A 17,079-nucleotide genomic window follows, 5' to 3' on the forward strand; every position below is an offset into this window, starting at 1 on the left:
GTAATGGAGTGGTATTATTTCCCTTAACGATGACTGGCTAGAGCAAAGGGCTGTCTTTGCAGGGAATCACTTAAGAATATGATCACAGTCCTTGCTCTGGTTTGTCTCCCGAAGCCTGCAGTGATTTCTGATGCCATCCCATGATGCAGAGCATTACAAAGGGCAGTCCTTACATGCAGTTTTTTTGTACTTCATCCAACAGCAAAGTGCAAGTGGCAAAACTAAACCTAGTTCTAAAAAGGCAAGGATAACTAGGCTTATCTACAGTAATAGGGGTTTAGTTAAAATCCATTTTGGAAACAGTTCTTCTCAAAAGAACAAAACTGTTCTTTTGGTCACTTCCATCTTGGTGGTGGTCACCTCCCAGTTCTGTTTAGGAAAACCCCAGGAGTGAAACTTTTGGGCAGCTTGAAGTAATCTACCCTCCAAATTAGTTTTTTTTTCCCAAAACTGGTAGAGAAGTCTAAAAGTATATTTTATAATAATGCAAATTACACTTTCCTAAAACAAGTCATAGAAAAGACATTAAAATCTGTTAATACCTGAAGGAAATGGGTACCCTTATTTGTGTCACTGCATCTCGGTGCGTTAGCGAGAGTCACTTTATGAGGGTGAGTGGTAACGCAGGGGTTCTCGGTTACCAGGAAAATCCCAGCTGCCCCAGGATTCATTCAGTTTAATTTAATTTGTTCTTAGTGTTACAGTTCATAGTTTAGAATAAACAGTTTTCAGCTTCTCATTCTTAGCCTGAAATGTTGAATTAACCCTTTCATCTTTATTATTGCTATACTGAGATGACCAGATTCCCTTTTATGTTTAAAGGAAAGTATTTCTTTCATGACTCCCTAATTTGTGTTTCTATTTATCATTGGTCAGAGCTGTAGCTTTTGAGTAAACTTCCACCACTTTGTTGACCAGCTACTGTTGAAATACTTTCCTATGACTTAGCTAAGTAGAACATTCAGAATAATTCAAATAAATACTAATGAGTTAGTAACTAAATTAGACAATTGATTCAGGCATCAGTGCTCTGCATGAATTACTTATTGGCTGTTTAAAATTAGAAATAATGCCTTACCCCACAGGATTACATCCAGCAATGATCTCTTTTAGTTTAGGTACTAACTGATGAAAGCTTTCCCTCGCTATCATCACAAACTTCCCGTTCTTGGCAAGACTTACAACAACTGATGTGTGTGATTTAATCTTTTAATCTGTTTCTTTACATAAGGAGTATTTGTAATTTCACTACAATAAATTGGTCCTAGCAGTCATTAACACCTTGCTGCAGCGGTGGAAGAATATGCCTGCTGATCCTGGTTTACCCGTATTCTGTAATGGCATATCTGAAGCACAAACTTTATGACGGGAGAAGATTCTTTAATAACTTGAGGGGGTAAAAAATGTGGGCTTGTCAAAGAGGGAGTTACGAGTTCCAACTAAAATCCCGCAAAAAGTTTAAAACCGGGTATGGGCAGCCTACAGACGAGCACAGCGGAGAGCAAGCGCTGCAGACGCAGACAGGCGATGGGCTCAAGCTCCAGCCCCAAACCCCAGGCCTCCAGCAGCTCCTGGCAGGCACCCGCGGAGAGGGCAGCGCCTCGCACACGGCCCGGAGGGTGGCTGCCAGAAGGGTCGCCTTGGCGGGCCTCGGCTCCCCTCGCCCGTCCGAGGGCAGTCCCGTGGCGGGCAGGAGCCCGTTCCCCGCCCAGAGCCGCGCTGCCGCCCGCCCCCGCCCGCGCAGACCCGGCCGGGCCCCTCCGCCCCGGCGGCGGAGAGAGCCCTCCCCTTCCGCTTAACGGGCCGCCTCCAGCCGCGCCGCGGAGGCGGAGCGGCAGTCTCCCCCGACCCCCGCCGCGGGGCTCGCTGCCTGGGCGGCGGGCCCGGCCCGCCTCCCTCCCGGCTTCCCTTGCCCGCCGGCGGCGGGGGAAGCGGGCGGCATGGCGGCGGCGCACCGGGCGGCGCGACTGGCCGCCTCCTGCCTCCGCACCCCGCTCGACCCCCGCACCCGGGCGCCCGCCGCGCTGTACGAGCGGGGGCCGCCGCCCGCCGCCGCGCAGGTACCGCCGGGGGCAGGGGGGATGTGTGTGTGTCTGTCTGTGTGTCCGTGTGTCTCCCGGGCCCCAGAGCACGGCTGACGGCGGGTAGGAGGCGGGAAGCGCCGTTAGGGGTTGTTGGGCAACCGGGGGACGCGGCAGGCCTGAGGCCGGGCGAGGGGCTCACCCGAAGCTGGCCCTACCGGCTGGGCACCGCTACGTGCCCTTGCACCGCAAAGCCGCCCCTGGAGAGGGGCCGCCGCTCTCCTCCCGCACCGGGAGCCAAAACGGCCTCGGCGCGTTTTTTTGCAGCCCGTGGCAGCGACACGCGGCACAAGTACACGCACACGGCCAAGACCGATGTAGAAGAACCTGACAGATGGTCCTGCGGCAGCGCCTGTGCAACAGCAAGCTCTTAATGAGCTTCTCGCACCCCGGGGGTTGAAGAGCAGATTGAAGAACTGGCGATGCCCAAGTCCAGGGAAGAGGCTTGGATCGTTCTGCAGATCGAGAACAAACAGGAGGGTTATAGACAATGTCAGAAGCAGCGGATTCAGAAAGAGGTGGATGGTGCCTTTCGCTGGGCGTTCTGCAGCGGCTTTTTAAATTTGCTGCTTTGATCAGGTAGTTCGTGTTGCATTAGGTCACTATGCTACGGAAAAAATGAGTCGGAGATTTTTGCAGTGAAAACCTGACAAAACGTAAACCAGGCTTTTTGTTGGAATGTCAAAGCGTATTAAAATACCTCTGTGTGGAAAAGTAGCATTCTACTTTTTGGATAGAGAAACTAGTCCCGTAATTTTTTAAAACATGGTGCTTAAAAAAAAATAACATAAAGGAAGCCTTTGTAACGCAGACTAACCTGGTTTTAATAACTTCTCTAACTTGTGTAAGCTTTAAAAATATTTAAAGAATGTGCTTACCTGCACGCAGCTGCAAGCTGCCAAACAGTATGGGAACTGTAAGCTGTGCAGAATCCCTGTCATTTCACAGTAAGTTATGGAAATGGGAATAAACCTTTATATACAAGGTACCTAATGACTTATTTTTAGAATGCTTATGGAAATGGGAGGCAGAGAAGGTTCCGCTGTGTTTTTGTTTGTTTTTAAATACAGGCTTTTTTAGAGCTGCGTAGCAATCAAGGAAAAATTACACTTTACAAAATAGTTAAATTTTTTGTCTTTTGATAAGTCCCTTTGATCATATTTCCTGGTATAAATATATTGATTGCAGGGACAGACTTTGGAATTTTACATGCTTTAAATAGGACCCTTAGGATAGAAATTATTATGCAATAAAATTATTCCATGTAACTCTGCATTAACCTTTGTATACAGGTATCTCTGTTTGCTGTTACCATATCATTCATTAGACTTAATTAGGATAAAGCAGTATTAAGAACCTTGCTCCCCTTTCTTCTAACAGTCAGAAAATTTTAAACGTCTCTTTTAGGATGGTTTTGATTTGGATTCAAATACCAACAGAGAGCAGACCCTCTCTCTAAATGGAGACTCTGACAAGTGGATAGACTTTTCCAAAATGTGCAATTCAAATCAAGAATATTACTTGAAGCTAGAAGAGTTGAAGAATGCCCACTTGGAGACCATGGCAAAATTAGAAAGTATGTATCGGAATAAACTATATTTAAAAGCAGTACAACCCTCGGACAAGAAGAATGCTGCTTCTGACATGGGTCGTAGGTAAGGGTGGTGGTACTTTTTATCTGAAGAGCCTCAAATGCTTTGCAGACATCTGTAAAACAGCAGGTTTTTTTCTGGGGCTGGGAGGTGTTACTTTCCCCATTTCCTATGAGCAGATAATCACAGAAAAGTTAGTTTTAATACTAAAAACGCTTATTCACCTTGCTAATGGACTGTGAGACTTACAAGTGTGCGTGCAGCAGCGACTGGGCAACTTGTTTAGTAAAGCACGGTGCCTTTCCTTAAGAAGTGCTGGCTTGTTCATGATCAGCACTTACTTAAAACTATGATCTGGTGTGAGTGCCCAATGTGCTTCTCTTTTCCCTTCTCTTCCCCCTCTCTTCTTCCCCACCAGTGCTGTTAATTTTTTTTTCTAATGATGATACCATAAAGTGGAAGTTAGTGGCTTTGCATCAATGTTGGACTGGACTCAAAACAACTTTTTTTTTCCTTTTTTAAAGGCCAGCTTGGGAGAAGAGCTCGTATCAGCCTCTAAATTTGCACAAATCCTTTTCAGACTCTGACTTAAGTGATCCCTTAGGCTCAAGTATATCTGATGGGTCTGACAGAGAATTAGCATTTGAAGAAAATGGCAGTGAAACTGGATCATCTGCATTTGCTAAGGAACGGATTGAAAAAATGTGGGAGGGGTTCTCTGTGGAAGACTACATCTCCCGCACCAAACACAGCTTACCAAGCTCACCAGCCTTCAGAATGATACGGAAGAAACAGAAAGCATGGTCACCAAAAGTTACTGTGCCCAAGCCTTTCCAGATGACTATTAGAGAAGCTAGAAAAAAAGAACAGAATGTCAAATCGAAGTCACAGACTGAAATGGAAAATAACTTATTGAAGAAGCAACTAGAGGAAGAAGCAGAGTGTCAGAAAAAATTCCGAGCCAATCCAGTGCCTGCTGCCGTCTTCCTTCCGCTGTACCATGAAATGGTGCAACGAAACGAAGAACGCAGGAGGTCTGTGAAAGAGAGAAGCAAACTCAAGCTCTTGGCTTCTCAGAAGCCATTTAAATTCATTGAACGAGAGAAGCAAAGGAACGAAATTAGGAAAATGCAGTTAAGAGACCTTTCCGCACCTGAAAAGAAAACAAAACTGTTCAAAGCAAAACCAGTTCCTAAGTGTGTTTATAGTCCAGCTGTTAACAACAAGCTAAAGGAGGAAGAGCTCTACAGAGAAATCAGGATCAGAATGAGAGCTGAAGAGTTGCTACGTAATTCATCTCTACCCAACAGCAGACTGGCCTTGAAAGATACCAATAAAAAGAAGAAACACAAGTGCATTGAACCAAAGGAAACAGAACATAAGCCTAAGATCAAATCAAACGTTCCAGATTTTGATCTGCTACACCAGAAATTTCAGAAATGGCTCCTGCAACAAAAACAAGTGAAACACCTTACAGTCTGTGAACCTTTCGATCTTCGTACGCCATATATTCCCTCAAACAAGGGGAAGATTTTGAAGGACATTCAAGAGGATGAAGAAAAGTTGAAAGAAACACGCTGGCCATATGCCTCTCCAAGACGTAAACCTCAAATGAGACATTCCAGTGCAAATTCACATCTCTCTGGATATGGAGAATCTAAATCACCAAAAATCACAGAATCCACAAGACGACGGCTACAAGCCATAAGGTGACTACTTTAGTGCTGCTCTACATTTCATATATACTTTAAGAGTAGATTTCTTTTGTATTTCTACAGATGTAGTCAGTTCTTCCGTGCAGTGAATATAGGACTTAATACATTAATATAAGGACTTAATTATAATAGAAAACTTAAAATATTTAAATATAGGACTTCATTAGTATTTATCATTGTTAAAGAAACATAGTGCATTTTTCTCAGAACATCCATAGGAAAGGGACAAAGGACTGCTGTTTCCCAGGATATGCCTGGGAAACCCTGTTATCACCCTGTTTTTCTCTTTTGAATCTCCTTTGCCAAAGCTTCCTTTGAAGTCTTGCTCTTGATTTAAAAGGAAATCAGCCTTAGTTTATTTTTCCACCCAGGAATTCACTTGAGGAAAAGAGAAAGCTGGAAGAACAACAAAAAAGGAACAGAACAAAGCAGAAACAAAGAATGAAAAAACTCCAGAAAATTGTAACAACTCGGGCTGAGGCCAATGACCCACATCAGAGCCTAGCTCAGATGTCTAAATCCAAATTAGAAACATTCAGGTATTTTGTTGCATTCCCCTGAATCCTGAACCTCTGGTTCTGCCTTGTATGTTAAACAAACATACAATGTAAAAAATAGCATAGTCTAAGTTTACATAATTACATGTTTGATAAATTATACACTGTACAAGCCGCTAGTAAAAAAAGTGGCCAAATTTAGTATTTCAACTGGGAAATTGTTGCCTGTTCTAATGATTTTGATCCGTATGTTCCACCTTATAGTATTACAGATCAGCTAACAGGAGATTCCTGTGTTTTCTCAATTGACTTATCAACTAAAGAGGAAAAGGTTAAAAAAATCAAAAGGAAAAGGAATAGTGTAGTTACGGAATATCATTGCACTGCTGGATTGATAGATGTTGGTACAACTTTGGTGCTAGCTGTCTCCTAAAGCAGCGAACATTTCACAATTCACTTCTTTGCCTCAGCAGGTCCCCACTTAAAATAATATTCCTGCTCTGATTTTCCCTCTTAACTTAGCACATGTATCAACAGCTAACCAGGAAGCTGCTGGTGCTTAGGAGGAATGGGATCCAAAGTTACCTTTAGCAGAGATACAAATTCAAAGACTGTTTCTACACGATTGAGAAAAGTAGTGCACAGGGAAAAACATCGGGGCCTTCTCAGTGTGCTGTAGGCTTGCAGTCCACATGGCTCCAGCTCGCTGATGCTGATCTAGCTCCAGAATTGCTGCTTGACCTTGTGTTTGTGGCTAATTTAACCATTTCTGCTTCCTGTTCTTTTTAATCCTAGGAAAAAAAAAATCAGTCCTGTTTGAATGAGTCTTTAGTAAGGTTTATAATCTGTCTTGGCATGATGGCACTGCAGCAGTATTTAAGGCGCTGTTACGTGGAGATGGTGGGAGGTACTGACTGCTCTGCCCCTGTTGCTTCGTGCATAGGCAGGATATTCTTGGGCAGCGACTATGAATCCTGATTTCCAGTAACCAGGCAAATTGCCAGTAACTGACAGTAGTAGGGCAAAACAATACAAGCGTGAATGATCAGGAGATATGCCTGATTACAAGATTCATAGCTTGCACTAGCAACTTTTAAGTTACCATACGGAACTTTAAGGCATTTAGAATATGGTCCAGGATAGAGATCTTTCTGAAATGAGGGTGGAGACTAGGGCTGTCTTTATGGCTGAGTTGAAAGGTAACAAATAAGATTTCCTCATTCTCTTTTTTTTTTTTTTTGCTTTACGTGGGTCTCTTCTTTCTTTATAGCTAAAATAGAAAACTGTGGATTTATTCTTAATAGACTTTAAACTCTGGGCTGTTATAAGCAAATTTGCTAAAATAGTGCAGCACCATCGCAAGACAATACCGCACGCCGTTCCTCCAGCAAACTTTGTAATGGTTATTCACCACCAATGTTGCTGTGCTGCGACCAGAACGAGAGAATGTAGCAGAAACTGAAGCACGTGCATTCTCACATGCTGAAAAGCATGACATGCACTGGCGCAGCCGGGATATGCTAGAAGCAGCATTGCAACAAACATTTTTTGCTTGACTCCACGGGCAGTCAGTGACTATCCAGCATACATCTGTGCCCACCTACCACCTCCCCCAAAGACAGCTGAAGCCAAAGCACGCATAAGAAGAAGCAGTGGTCTGGGAGAAGCAGGGCTTACACAGGGTCCTGGAGAGCAGAGACGCAGTGGTAGAGATGCAGGTCAAAGAGGGCAGTCCCTTCTAATTATTTTGTTAGAGTCAGAGCTCAAGCGCAATTGCTTTTGCAAGACGACCAGCAGATACTGTTAATAACAGGAGCTCTATAACATAAGTGTCCTTTGGCAGATGATCTGCTGACTCTAGGACAGAAGCAGAAACAATTTGAGTTACAGTAGCAAGGTGGAGAATTGAGACAGTGGGTGTGCTTGCAGATTTCATTTGAGTTCATTTAACAGCAAACTTCATATTACAGTATTTAGCTTAATCAGATTTCAGGAGTATTGTAAAACACTCATGCTTAATTCTTGCCTGCACATAAAATTATGCTATTACAAAGCAAGATTACATCCCTAGTGCTGATGCATTAAGGCTGGTACAAGTACTTAACTTGATAATGCTTATTTCAGCGTAGGCTGGGTAATAAGGTATATTAATGTAAGTGCTCTTCTAACAGATAATTAGGTTTGTAGAAAGCCGCCCGAGAGAGCAAGCAAGTAGCAACAATGAAGTTCACTCCCTCAAAATGGTGAATAACTTGCCTTAATGCACAGCCATATTGCAGAAATTCAGAGGAAGGCAAGGGAAAGAGGCAGGAGGAGACCCAAGTGTAAAATGCTCCCTAGCCCTCATACTTGCCCTTAAGCGTCTGCCTTAGTAATGCTAGAGCTGGCCCAGTAGAGAGGCAACATCACACGGAGGTGTCTTTGTCACACACCGAGGATTACAACCCATGCTACCTGGATTATCTAGTGCTTGCTACGACCTGAGATATCATTTCAGTTGATGAATCAACAGTTTCATCATCCTGCTATATTGACTGGGCCCTTGACAAACCAACTAGGAAAAAAAGCGTACTGTGATCCAGAATGTGGCTGCCCCTCTTGTGAGACAGACTGGTAAAGCAGCAAGATTCTTATCACCAAACTTTACCTTAAAGTACTGATTTTTATTTAATGATATTAATTTCCTATGGTGTATTCTGATTTTATCAGTCATTTCAAACTGTTTAATTTTGCTTAGAACAACTAGAATATCTGTATGAAATCAGCATGTAAAAACCCCTAGGTATCCAAACTTAAAAAAAACCCTAAGTATCCAAAAAACCTAAGAATCCAAACTCAGTTCCTATTTAACCTCACTAGCCAGGACCTCTCTGCTTATCCAAAGTGACTGCTTCAGAGACAGTTCTGTTCAGTACTTACAGGCAAGCGATTGCTGTGAAAATTAGACAATATACCTCAGACCCTGTAACCACTATAAAATAATTTGCCTTTTACATATCTTTAAGTAGGACAATATTGGTTATGAGCAATTTAACTTTCAGCTGGTGTAGAAAATTACTTCTTGTGTTATAAATTAATAATAATTTCTCTTGTACTCTGTTTCCCTTAGGAATTATGAGAAGCAGAGAATGCAAGAATATTTGCAGGAGTTGCAAGAAATGGAAGAAAGAGTAAATCAAAGGCCGTTGCTTTTTGAAAGAGTCACTCAGGTTGTCTTGCTTCTGTATTACTTCTTAATCTTATCTTCAAATACTGCATAAGGCATTTGTAGTCAAACATTGCAAACAGAGAAGATACTTGAAAAATACTTTTGAGGCCAGTATTTGTCCATTTTAATCTCTATTGCCCCGTCTCCATACAAATATTACCAATTTTTGTGACTAAGCACTCATGGCTTGCTTGCACAGGGAACCGAGATGGCTGTTCTAAACGTGTGGTCCAATTCAGTTATAACATGACTAACTCTAAACACAACAAAAATTTACAGCAAAAATGTGAGAAGTTTAAGCTGGGAAAGAAGCGATAAGAAAATCTGAGTATTCTTAGCATCGACTTTAAAGCTCAGACACAGTACTTTTTATCTCTCCATTTCAGTACAAGCACGTGCTGGTAGCGTGGTCCCTGACCTGTTGCCAAGCCCAGAGAAGCAGAAAGTCGTAGATCGCTGGTTCCCTTGTCCTTTCTGTCTGTGTGGGTCTCCTGTTCTGCCATCGCTGCAGGGCAGGACCATCAGTGTAGATCGGAGGACAAGTCCTCCTCACTCGGCTATTCCCTGGAGGAACAGAATTTACACCCTCCATTTCAGAAGCAGAGATACACATCTATGTAATTTGTTAAATAGCACTATAAGAAGGTGAATCAATACTACTTTTTTAGGGCAGCAGGTCCCAGAGAGGGAAGACAGAGGAGAAGGAGAGGGGATAAGGGAGAAGCCCTAGGAATCTAATTTTATACACGTCTACATCTTCCCCCTCCTCCCTGAACAGCTATATACAGAATATATAGCTCTTCATTAGCCAGTGGGCACAAGGAGCAAATGGGACTGAAATTAGTACAGAAAAGGAAAACCTGGTGTGAGGTTTTCGAGCATTGTTTTGCCATTCTTACCTGCAGGGAATAATCATTCAACTTGTCAGATGCAATTAATGAAACGGAGTATTAATATAAATAAACAAAAGTATCAAAAGACAGGCATTTAATGCATTTAGATAACACATAACCATTGTGGTTTTCCTACAGAAAAATGCCAGAATAGCTGCAGAAAAGCATTATTCTAACAGACTGAGAGCGCTGGGGATATGCCCAGAGTTTGTTTCAAAGAAAGGACAAACAACTAAATTGCCACAATGCTCCAGTGCTGAAGATTTTAATAACTCCACTGATGCCAGAGAAAGGTAGAGATTACTGAAGGCTTTTTTTTTTTTTTTTTTTTTGCCACTACATACCTAGTAATTAGAAAGTAATTTTTGATGAGTAGGTTGGGTTTCTTTGTTTTGTTTTGGTTTTTTAAAATTATTTGTAGTATTTCCCAGGTAACTATTTGACTGTGTAGTTAGCTTTACTAATGTTAGCATTAGTGTGTATTCTTTATTGTTTTTCCTGAATTAAATATTATTTCATAAAGCAGAGGAGAGCACTGGATATGTTATGTAATGCACTTCAAAGAAAAATGAAGAAAAACATTTTTTTATTTGTTCCATTCACCAAAAATTCTGGCAGGTTGCTAGTAAGTCACTCTGTTCTGCATTACCATTACTGAATTTTTAAAATGAGCCTTATAAAAAAAAAAAATACTTTTCAATATCCATTAGGTGTTATGATTTAAAAGGAAGCAGAAATAACAAAATTGAAATATATAAGCAATACTGTTGAGTTATTTTCTAGCATAAAAGGAGACTCTAGTGTCCCCCCTTCCCTTTTCCTTCCCCAGTTCCACCCCAGCCAAATCTACCAGGATTTGTCCTAGATTACCTGAAGGTAGTTTAAAACCTGCTGGAAAGCATCTTACCTGAAAATAAAATCACACATGCAAATTGTCTTTTCAGAGTCATCAAGGATAAAGTGAAAGAAAGGGAGTCCTTTGAGGAAGCAGCTGACAGCAGTCCTCAGTCTGAGCAGTCCCACGAGGAGGAAGAGGAGGAGGAGGAGGAGGAGGAGGGAGAGAAGAGAAAAGCTGTCAAAACCTCCACCCGGGATGGCCAGTCCAGTGAGCTGGCGGATGAGGAAGAGGCAAGAGCCAGCCCTTATGCTCCTCAGCCTTGCCATGCAGAGGAGGCTGGGTCCAGCCCTGCCTCTGAGCAGCACCGTGAAGAGGATGAGGAGGAGGAAGAGGAAGCAAAGGCAGGCCTGTCACTTGGCCATTCCCAGGAGGAGGAGGAAGACGATCAGTCGAGACCCAGCTCTCGGTCTGACCAGTCCCTTGAGCGTGAAGAGGAAAGTGAGTCTGACCCTGAAGCTGAGGGTGCCTTCAGATATGAGGACGAAGAATATGAAAATGATGATTCAGAAGAAAAACCCAGCAATGATGAAGCTGACTGAAAGGAAGGCAGACAGGATGGCCTGGGGCTCCGGAACCTATTTAATTGCTGGCAGTGAAATAGACACCAAAGAAAAACTCAGCACTTTGCTACTGATACAGAATTCTGTGAATTGAAACCTCTTAGCTTAGCAGTCTTTGCAGCACAGAAATTTTGTCTATTTTCCAGTAAGAAAGATCAAGTTACTAATTTCCATCAAGAAAAAAATTTACTTTAATATTCATCTTCTTTATTCTAGTCTTGTGTGACATTAGTGCACAGCTGTTCATAAAATGAACTGCAACCACTGTTTAATAATAACGTCTTGCATGCTGTGTTGGTAAGTACTGAGGTCTTACGTCCAGCTCTTTTATATGTGCTGGCGAAGCCAGATGCGATTTTGGAGGAGTAATTTGCCATTATCTGTGCCTTCCAGTCTCAAACATTTCCGTACTTCTGGGGTCTGTTCCTGCAACATCTTCTAGGATGGCAATGAATAGGCAAGGGTTTGTTGTGCAAGACCTCTGAGTGTTTTTAGCAGAGCAGGTGCTAGGAAGACAACTTGTTGTGTAGTTAGTATGGCCAAATTAATCTGTTCAATTCCTCCCTACTCTTCCCATGGGGTTCGTCTTCTGCCCACTTAAGTGAGCTGAATTGGCTCAGTGATGGGTCAGATGAGTGCCAGGGCCAGAAAAGATTACTGCTTTTGGAGGAAACAAGCTGGTATATCAATACAACTACTGTGTCCAACTAAAATATTAACAGTACTGCAGTGGCTCTCCCTATAGTGGAGAAAATGCCTAGAATATACTTGAGAGGAGCCACTTAAACTTTCACAGAGATTTTTAACACTTATAGACAAGTAAGGTAGAAGAGTAAGTCAGTAGAATAATATGTTACGCTGCAGATCCTGTATTACTGTCTAACCAAGCCCCAAAACTGTTCTTTCAACTCCATTTTGTTTTGAAGAGTTCTTCCCATGATCATGTAAAATCATTCTTCATAACATAACCACAAGTGCTGACATTAATCTTCAAATTTCTTTATTGAGACAGTAAACACACACTGTAAAGACAGAATCTTATTATATCGGATAAAAATGTAGCCCAGCAACTCTAGTTTACATGAAAGTATGGAAAGAAGTGCTTTAGCACCTTTTCTTACACGCTTGCTACTCACGACTTCAGCTACTACACAACAAAGAGTACAAATGGAAGGTTTGGGCTCTTTTGTTGTTTTTTCTTTTATTTTTTTCCGCCCCTCTTCTTTGTATCGGTAGCACCTTCTCCTCCTATTACTAGCTTTCTTGCTAACCTGTCATATGCAATGTTAGGAAAGAATGCATCCACATAATAACAGACCGCAAACAAGCTTTGTCAGGACAGAGTATAATGCGACATTGCACAGGTGCTCAAAACATGGGCATTGAATAGTAAATGCATTTGTTAAAACTACCAGGTTTGCAAAAGCATCTGCAATGACTAACAATAAGGATTTTTTTTATTATTATTATTTTCTTCCATGCTGCATGCAAGAGCACTAGCTAAATCTGTTATTATTCCTTCCTCCTGACTTTGAGAAACTGTGTAACAATGTTTGGAAGATTTTTATCATTACTGCTTTTATTTATTTTTTAAGTGTGAGCATAAATAATATGAATTTGAAACTTATTTTTTTACTTAAATAAACTATCCATTGTATATATGTCATACATGAAAGTATTAATCATTACTTCACAAGGAAAATCACAGTTTACAATCGCTAGTTATACCTGACAACCCCACAATACAAACTCGAGGTTGGTTTCTTGTGCTTGTCAGTATTCTGTAATTCTGAAGAGTTGTACAGTACGTTACTGAATTCGTAGTCACGTATTACTCATATTTGTCTCTTTAGTAAATCAGGTTTTTTGAAAGAAATCAGAGGACCTCTAAATTATGGTTTTCTCAAAGACTATTTTGAAGAGGTTTCAAATGAAAAAAAATCTGGTTTTAAGATCTGATAAGACTCAACTAAGTGTTCTAAAAGAACATAAATATATAATTGTTGAACTATTAAGATAGAGACTAAAAATATTACTAAAATTCCTTTGAACTGGAAGGAGGTAGCAAAAACAATGCTTTTTTTTTTAGGTTTTAGAAGAAGGAGTTGGGGACCTGTGTATAACTTTGATTGAGGTTTTCACTGACTTTTTACTGTATTAACCTTAATAAGAACAGAATTAATGAACCCATGGATAAATGTGATATAACAAGGAAGAGTTAGTACAGCTTTTGGAGATTATGCCTCAACTTTTTTAGGATTTCTGAAAAAGTCAAGCAGAATCATGTGGACTAAGGGGATCCAGTTGATGTGGCTTACCTAGATTTTCAGGAAGCATTTGACAGTTTGTTATCAAAGGATCTTAAAGAAACCAACCTTATTGTAGGAAAATAAAGGTCTTAATGAATTAGTGACCAATTAAAAGTTCAGGGAAGAAAAGATCAACTTTCACAGAATAAATGCAGTTATCGGCAGACATTCAATGAGATTCAAACTGTTCAGCATCCTCAGAAGGCATCTGTAGTATCCATTCCAAAGAGTTTGCTGAGGCCACAGTTATTCAATGCTGTGAAAAACTGAAACTGACTGCAAAGAACATACTGAAGGATCTTGTGACGCTGAATGATAGAAGAACAGATATAGTTCAGTTTTAATAAGTGCAAGTAAATGCATGTGAGGGTAAAAAAATATTCCTAAACTATACAATACTATACACTGGAAAAAAAAGCAATTCCATCTTGAATACTGCATGCAGTCCTGGTCCTCCCATCTTAAAAGGGATTTATTATGTAACTGGAAGAAGGCAACAAGAATGATCAAAGATAAAGAATGGTTTTCATATGACAAGAAGATAGGTTTTCATCTAACAATATATACTAGGATTCTTTAATTTGGAAAAGATATGAGAGCTTGAACTTTGAGCTATTAAAGGAACCATTTATGGAAATCACTTCAAGCAGCACAGATTTTCAAAGTGGAAGAATAGTGAAATTTAAGTAAAAAAGAACTGTTCAGAAATTGCATTACAAACAAGAAAGGGATAAGCATTCCAATAAGGAATTAAAAAGGAAAGAAATAGCAAAGAAAAATCACAGATGACAGAATAAAAATGGTGAGAGACAGGTCAGGATGAATTAAACCTCATGAAGCAAAGTACAGCAGTGAAAAATTCTTCAAACAAAGAACGAGGCATGTACACCACGCTGTTGTGAGATGAACAATAGGCTAGCCTAAAAACCAAGTCATTATTTGACTTTTTTTTTTTTTTTTGGCAAGGAGGATGATTTAAAATGTAGACAAAACAGGAAGAAACTAATAGGATGATGGCACTGAAATGAAAATGACTATATTTAAAGAAAAAAACAATAACTTCAACATGAAACCCCAAATCCAGGTGAAAGATTTTGGTAAATTACCAAGACACAGAGTAGTACCATAGAAAGGAGAATAGACTATGTAGTACTTTCTGTCAGAACTCAAAACATTTTGATGCAATTAACATGGAGGGAAAAAAAAGTCATTTGATTCACAAAAGATTATATAATAGAAGCATTTTAAGGTAAGAAGCCCATTAAAGGAGCAATGATGATGAGTTACGCTTTCAGGGAAGCTACCTAGCAGGAGGAAGATTAATAGAAAAGTTTCTCACAGATTATTGAATATTCTGTCTTTAATATTTTAATTAACGGCCACAGCACAGAAGTAGAATCATGTTCAAAAATTTGCAAAGAAAATTAGAAAGGTGTATCCAAAAAAAGGATTAAAAATACCACATGGGAAGAAGAGGATAACTTTGCATGTAGACTGTAGTATTAAATAATAGTTTCAAAGTGCAAGAATAACATTTCTTTAATGGGAATTCATAACCTGAAGCTGTAAGGAGAAAGACCCAGATGACCTGTTGAGCAACAGATACTGTACCACAAAATGTGATCATAAAAAAGGTGATGGAATCAAAGGGTGTGACAGGCACAATATTCCCAGCAGGATTGGAAGAACGGTACTTTTAAGTCCACAAACACTACAGATCCCATTCTGGGTTTATAAGTGATTCTCATGGTACTGAATGTGAGCAATAGCCTTGGTTGGAAATTCCGTACTAAACTTCCGCCCCGTGTATCTGCTCACATCTGCCAGGGATTCCCACTGAGATAAGCTGTACCCGTATCCACTGTGCTGGAGAAGGTCGATGTTACAGGCAGTATGAAGGGTCAGCATTATCACTTGGCTGCAATGCACTAGCTTGCAAGTGTGTATCATTTGTAGGGGATACACATGCCAGGAAAGGGGATACAGATTCTGGAAGTTTCGTGCTCGCAGGCGGTGCAGTTGCTATGGGAAAGGCTCTAATATCTGGTGAGCCCAGGCTGAAAATGGTCATAAGGTTGTAGGACCTACACTGTAATAAGCCAGCTGCTTTTACTGAAGTTTAGAGACAATCAGAAATGGTATATTTGCAGCAGTAGCAAATTCCACAGGAAAAGGAATATCACTGCTAAGTAAACCAAATAGAAGTACAAGGCCCACAGAGAAATAAAAATTACTTTAATTTACAGCCTGGTGCAGTTCCCCGTGTGACTGTTCAGCGCCCACGTCCATCTAACTTGCACTAAATAGCCCTAAAATGTTAATATTGACAGGTTGTACATAAAGCCTATTTATATATTTCTAACTCTATATATTTATCTATATAATCATATATATGTTTCTATGTTTTGAAGTAAGAAGCCAGAAGTTTTGGGTATCGTGCTTTTTCTGGGTGCAATGCAACGTTGTGGTATTGTTCTCAGGGAAGTCAATAACAATTTTGAAAGCTAACATAGAAGTACCACCTGAACACTTCTTCTAAAAACAAAGCATCCAACTCTGAAAAACAGACTCCAAAAGCACGATACCCAGCTGGACTCCAGTGAGGCTATGGGAGCAAGAAGAATTGCTGCTGTGGACTGTTACATGACATCTTGAGCTTTGGCCACACAACCACCCCTTTTCAGGGGGTGTTTCTATCTTTTGGTTTGCCTTCCAAATTTACCTGCATTTCTCAAGCGTTCTTTGTATATACGATACCACTTCCTCTAGAAACCATCTTCTCATGTACGTAATTACCATAACATCAAGCAGGAGGTTACGTTCTCTTTTCCTTTGAGGAAAAATTTATTACATCATTACCTTTTACAGCTGCTCCAAATGAAGAGAATAACAAAAGAATTCAACTTTTTTGAAGAAAATGTTTAAAGTCATCACTATTTTGAAATTATTTAATGATAGGCTCATTTAGAATCCTCAGGCTTCTGGAATGGCAGAAAGCAAAATATTTGCCTGAGCTTAGCAGATAATAGGCACTCTAAAGATCAAAATATATATTAGAAATTATTTCTAAAAATATGTCTATACAGTTGCCCACAAATTTAAGTAGAACATCAGTTTTGTATGCAGAATACATTTGTCCAGGAATACTGAGGAGTCCATTATTACAAGATACAGCAGCTGCATGCTTACAAACGTTAACATGCAGATAAAATTAGAAACGGTTTGATGTCTGTCCTCCTCACTCTTCCGTGGAATTTCAGTCTTACATCTCTGGTTGTATAATATTTTATAATTACTTGGCTTTAGGGAAAAAAAAAAAAAAGCCC

At 40.5% G+C, this 17,079-nt stretch overlaps 1 protein-coding gene across 5 annotated transcripts; it reads left to right on the forward strand.

The window, feature by feature from the left end:
- The first annotated feature begins 1,836 nt into the window (after positions 1–1,836).
- FAM161A (FAM161 centrosomal protein A) lies at positions 1,837–13,379 on the forward strand. 5 transcript variants are annotated; one of them, XM_075496935.1, is made up of 7 exons: positions 1,837–2,060; positions 3,489–3,736; positions 4,198–5,382; positions 5,760–5,927; positions 8,995–9,094; positions 10,125–10,279; positions 10,931–13,379. In XM_075496935.1, exons 1-7 carry the CDS (start codon positions 1,941–1,943, stop codon positions 11,421–11,423), a joined length of 2,469 nt encoding a protein of 822 aa, XP_075353050.1. In that variant the 5' UTR covers positions 1,837–1,940; the 3' UTR covers positions 11,424–13,379. The 5 variants fall into 5 exon arrangements, with proteins under 5 accessions (XP_075353050.1, XP_075353051.1, XP_075353053.1 ...); XM_075496938.1 differs by lacking the exon at positions 1,837–2,060 and adding an exon at positions 2,141–2,663 and having other exon boundaries at positions 10,931–13,377; XM_075496937.1 differs by lacking the exon at positions 1,837–2,060 and adding an exon at positions 2,141–2,660 and having other exon boundaries at positions 10,931–13,377.
- Positions 13,380–17,079: the final 3,700 nt, after the last annotated feature.

This window comes from Mycteria americana, chromosome 3 (genome assembly GCF_035582795.1).
Source record: "Mycteria americana isolate JAX WOST 10 ecotype Jacksonville Zoo and Gardens chromosome 3, USCA_MyAme_1.0, whole genome shotgun sequence".
In the NCBI taxonomy this organism is placed as follows: Eukaryota; Metazoa; Chordata; class Aves; order Ciconiiformes; family Ciconiidae; genus Mycteria; species Mycteria americana.

What these genes read in the sequence shown, in the direction of transcription:
- FAM161A (XM_075496935.1), top strand. Translation starts at nt 1,941, where the DNA reads ATGGCGGCGGCGCACCGGGCGGCGCGACTGGCCGCCTCCTGCCTCCGC. An exon ending in CGCCGCCCGCCGCCGCGCAG is followed by an intron (nt 2,061 to 3,488) that starts GTACCGCCGGGG and finishes CGTCTCTTTTAG; the next exon opens with GATGGTTTTGATTTGGATTC. An exon ending in GCTTCTGACATGGGTCGTAG is followed by an intron (nt 3,737 to 4,197) that starts GTAAGGGTGGTG and finishes CCTTTTTTAAAG; the next exon opens with GCCAGCTTGGGAGAAGAGCT.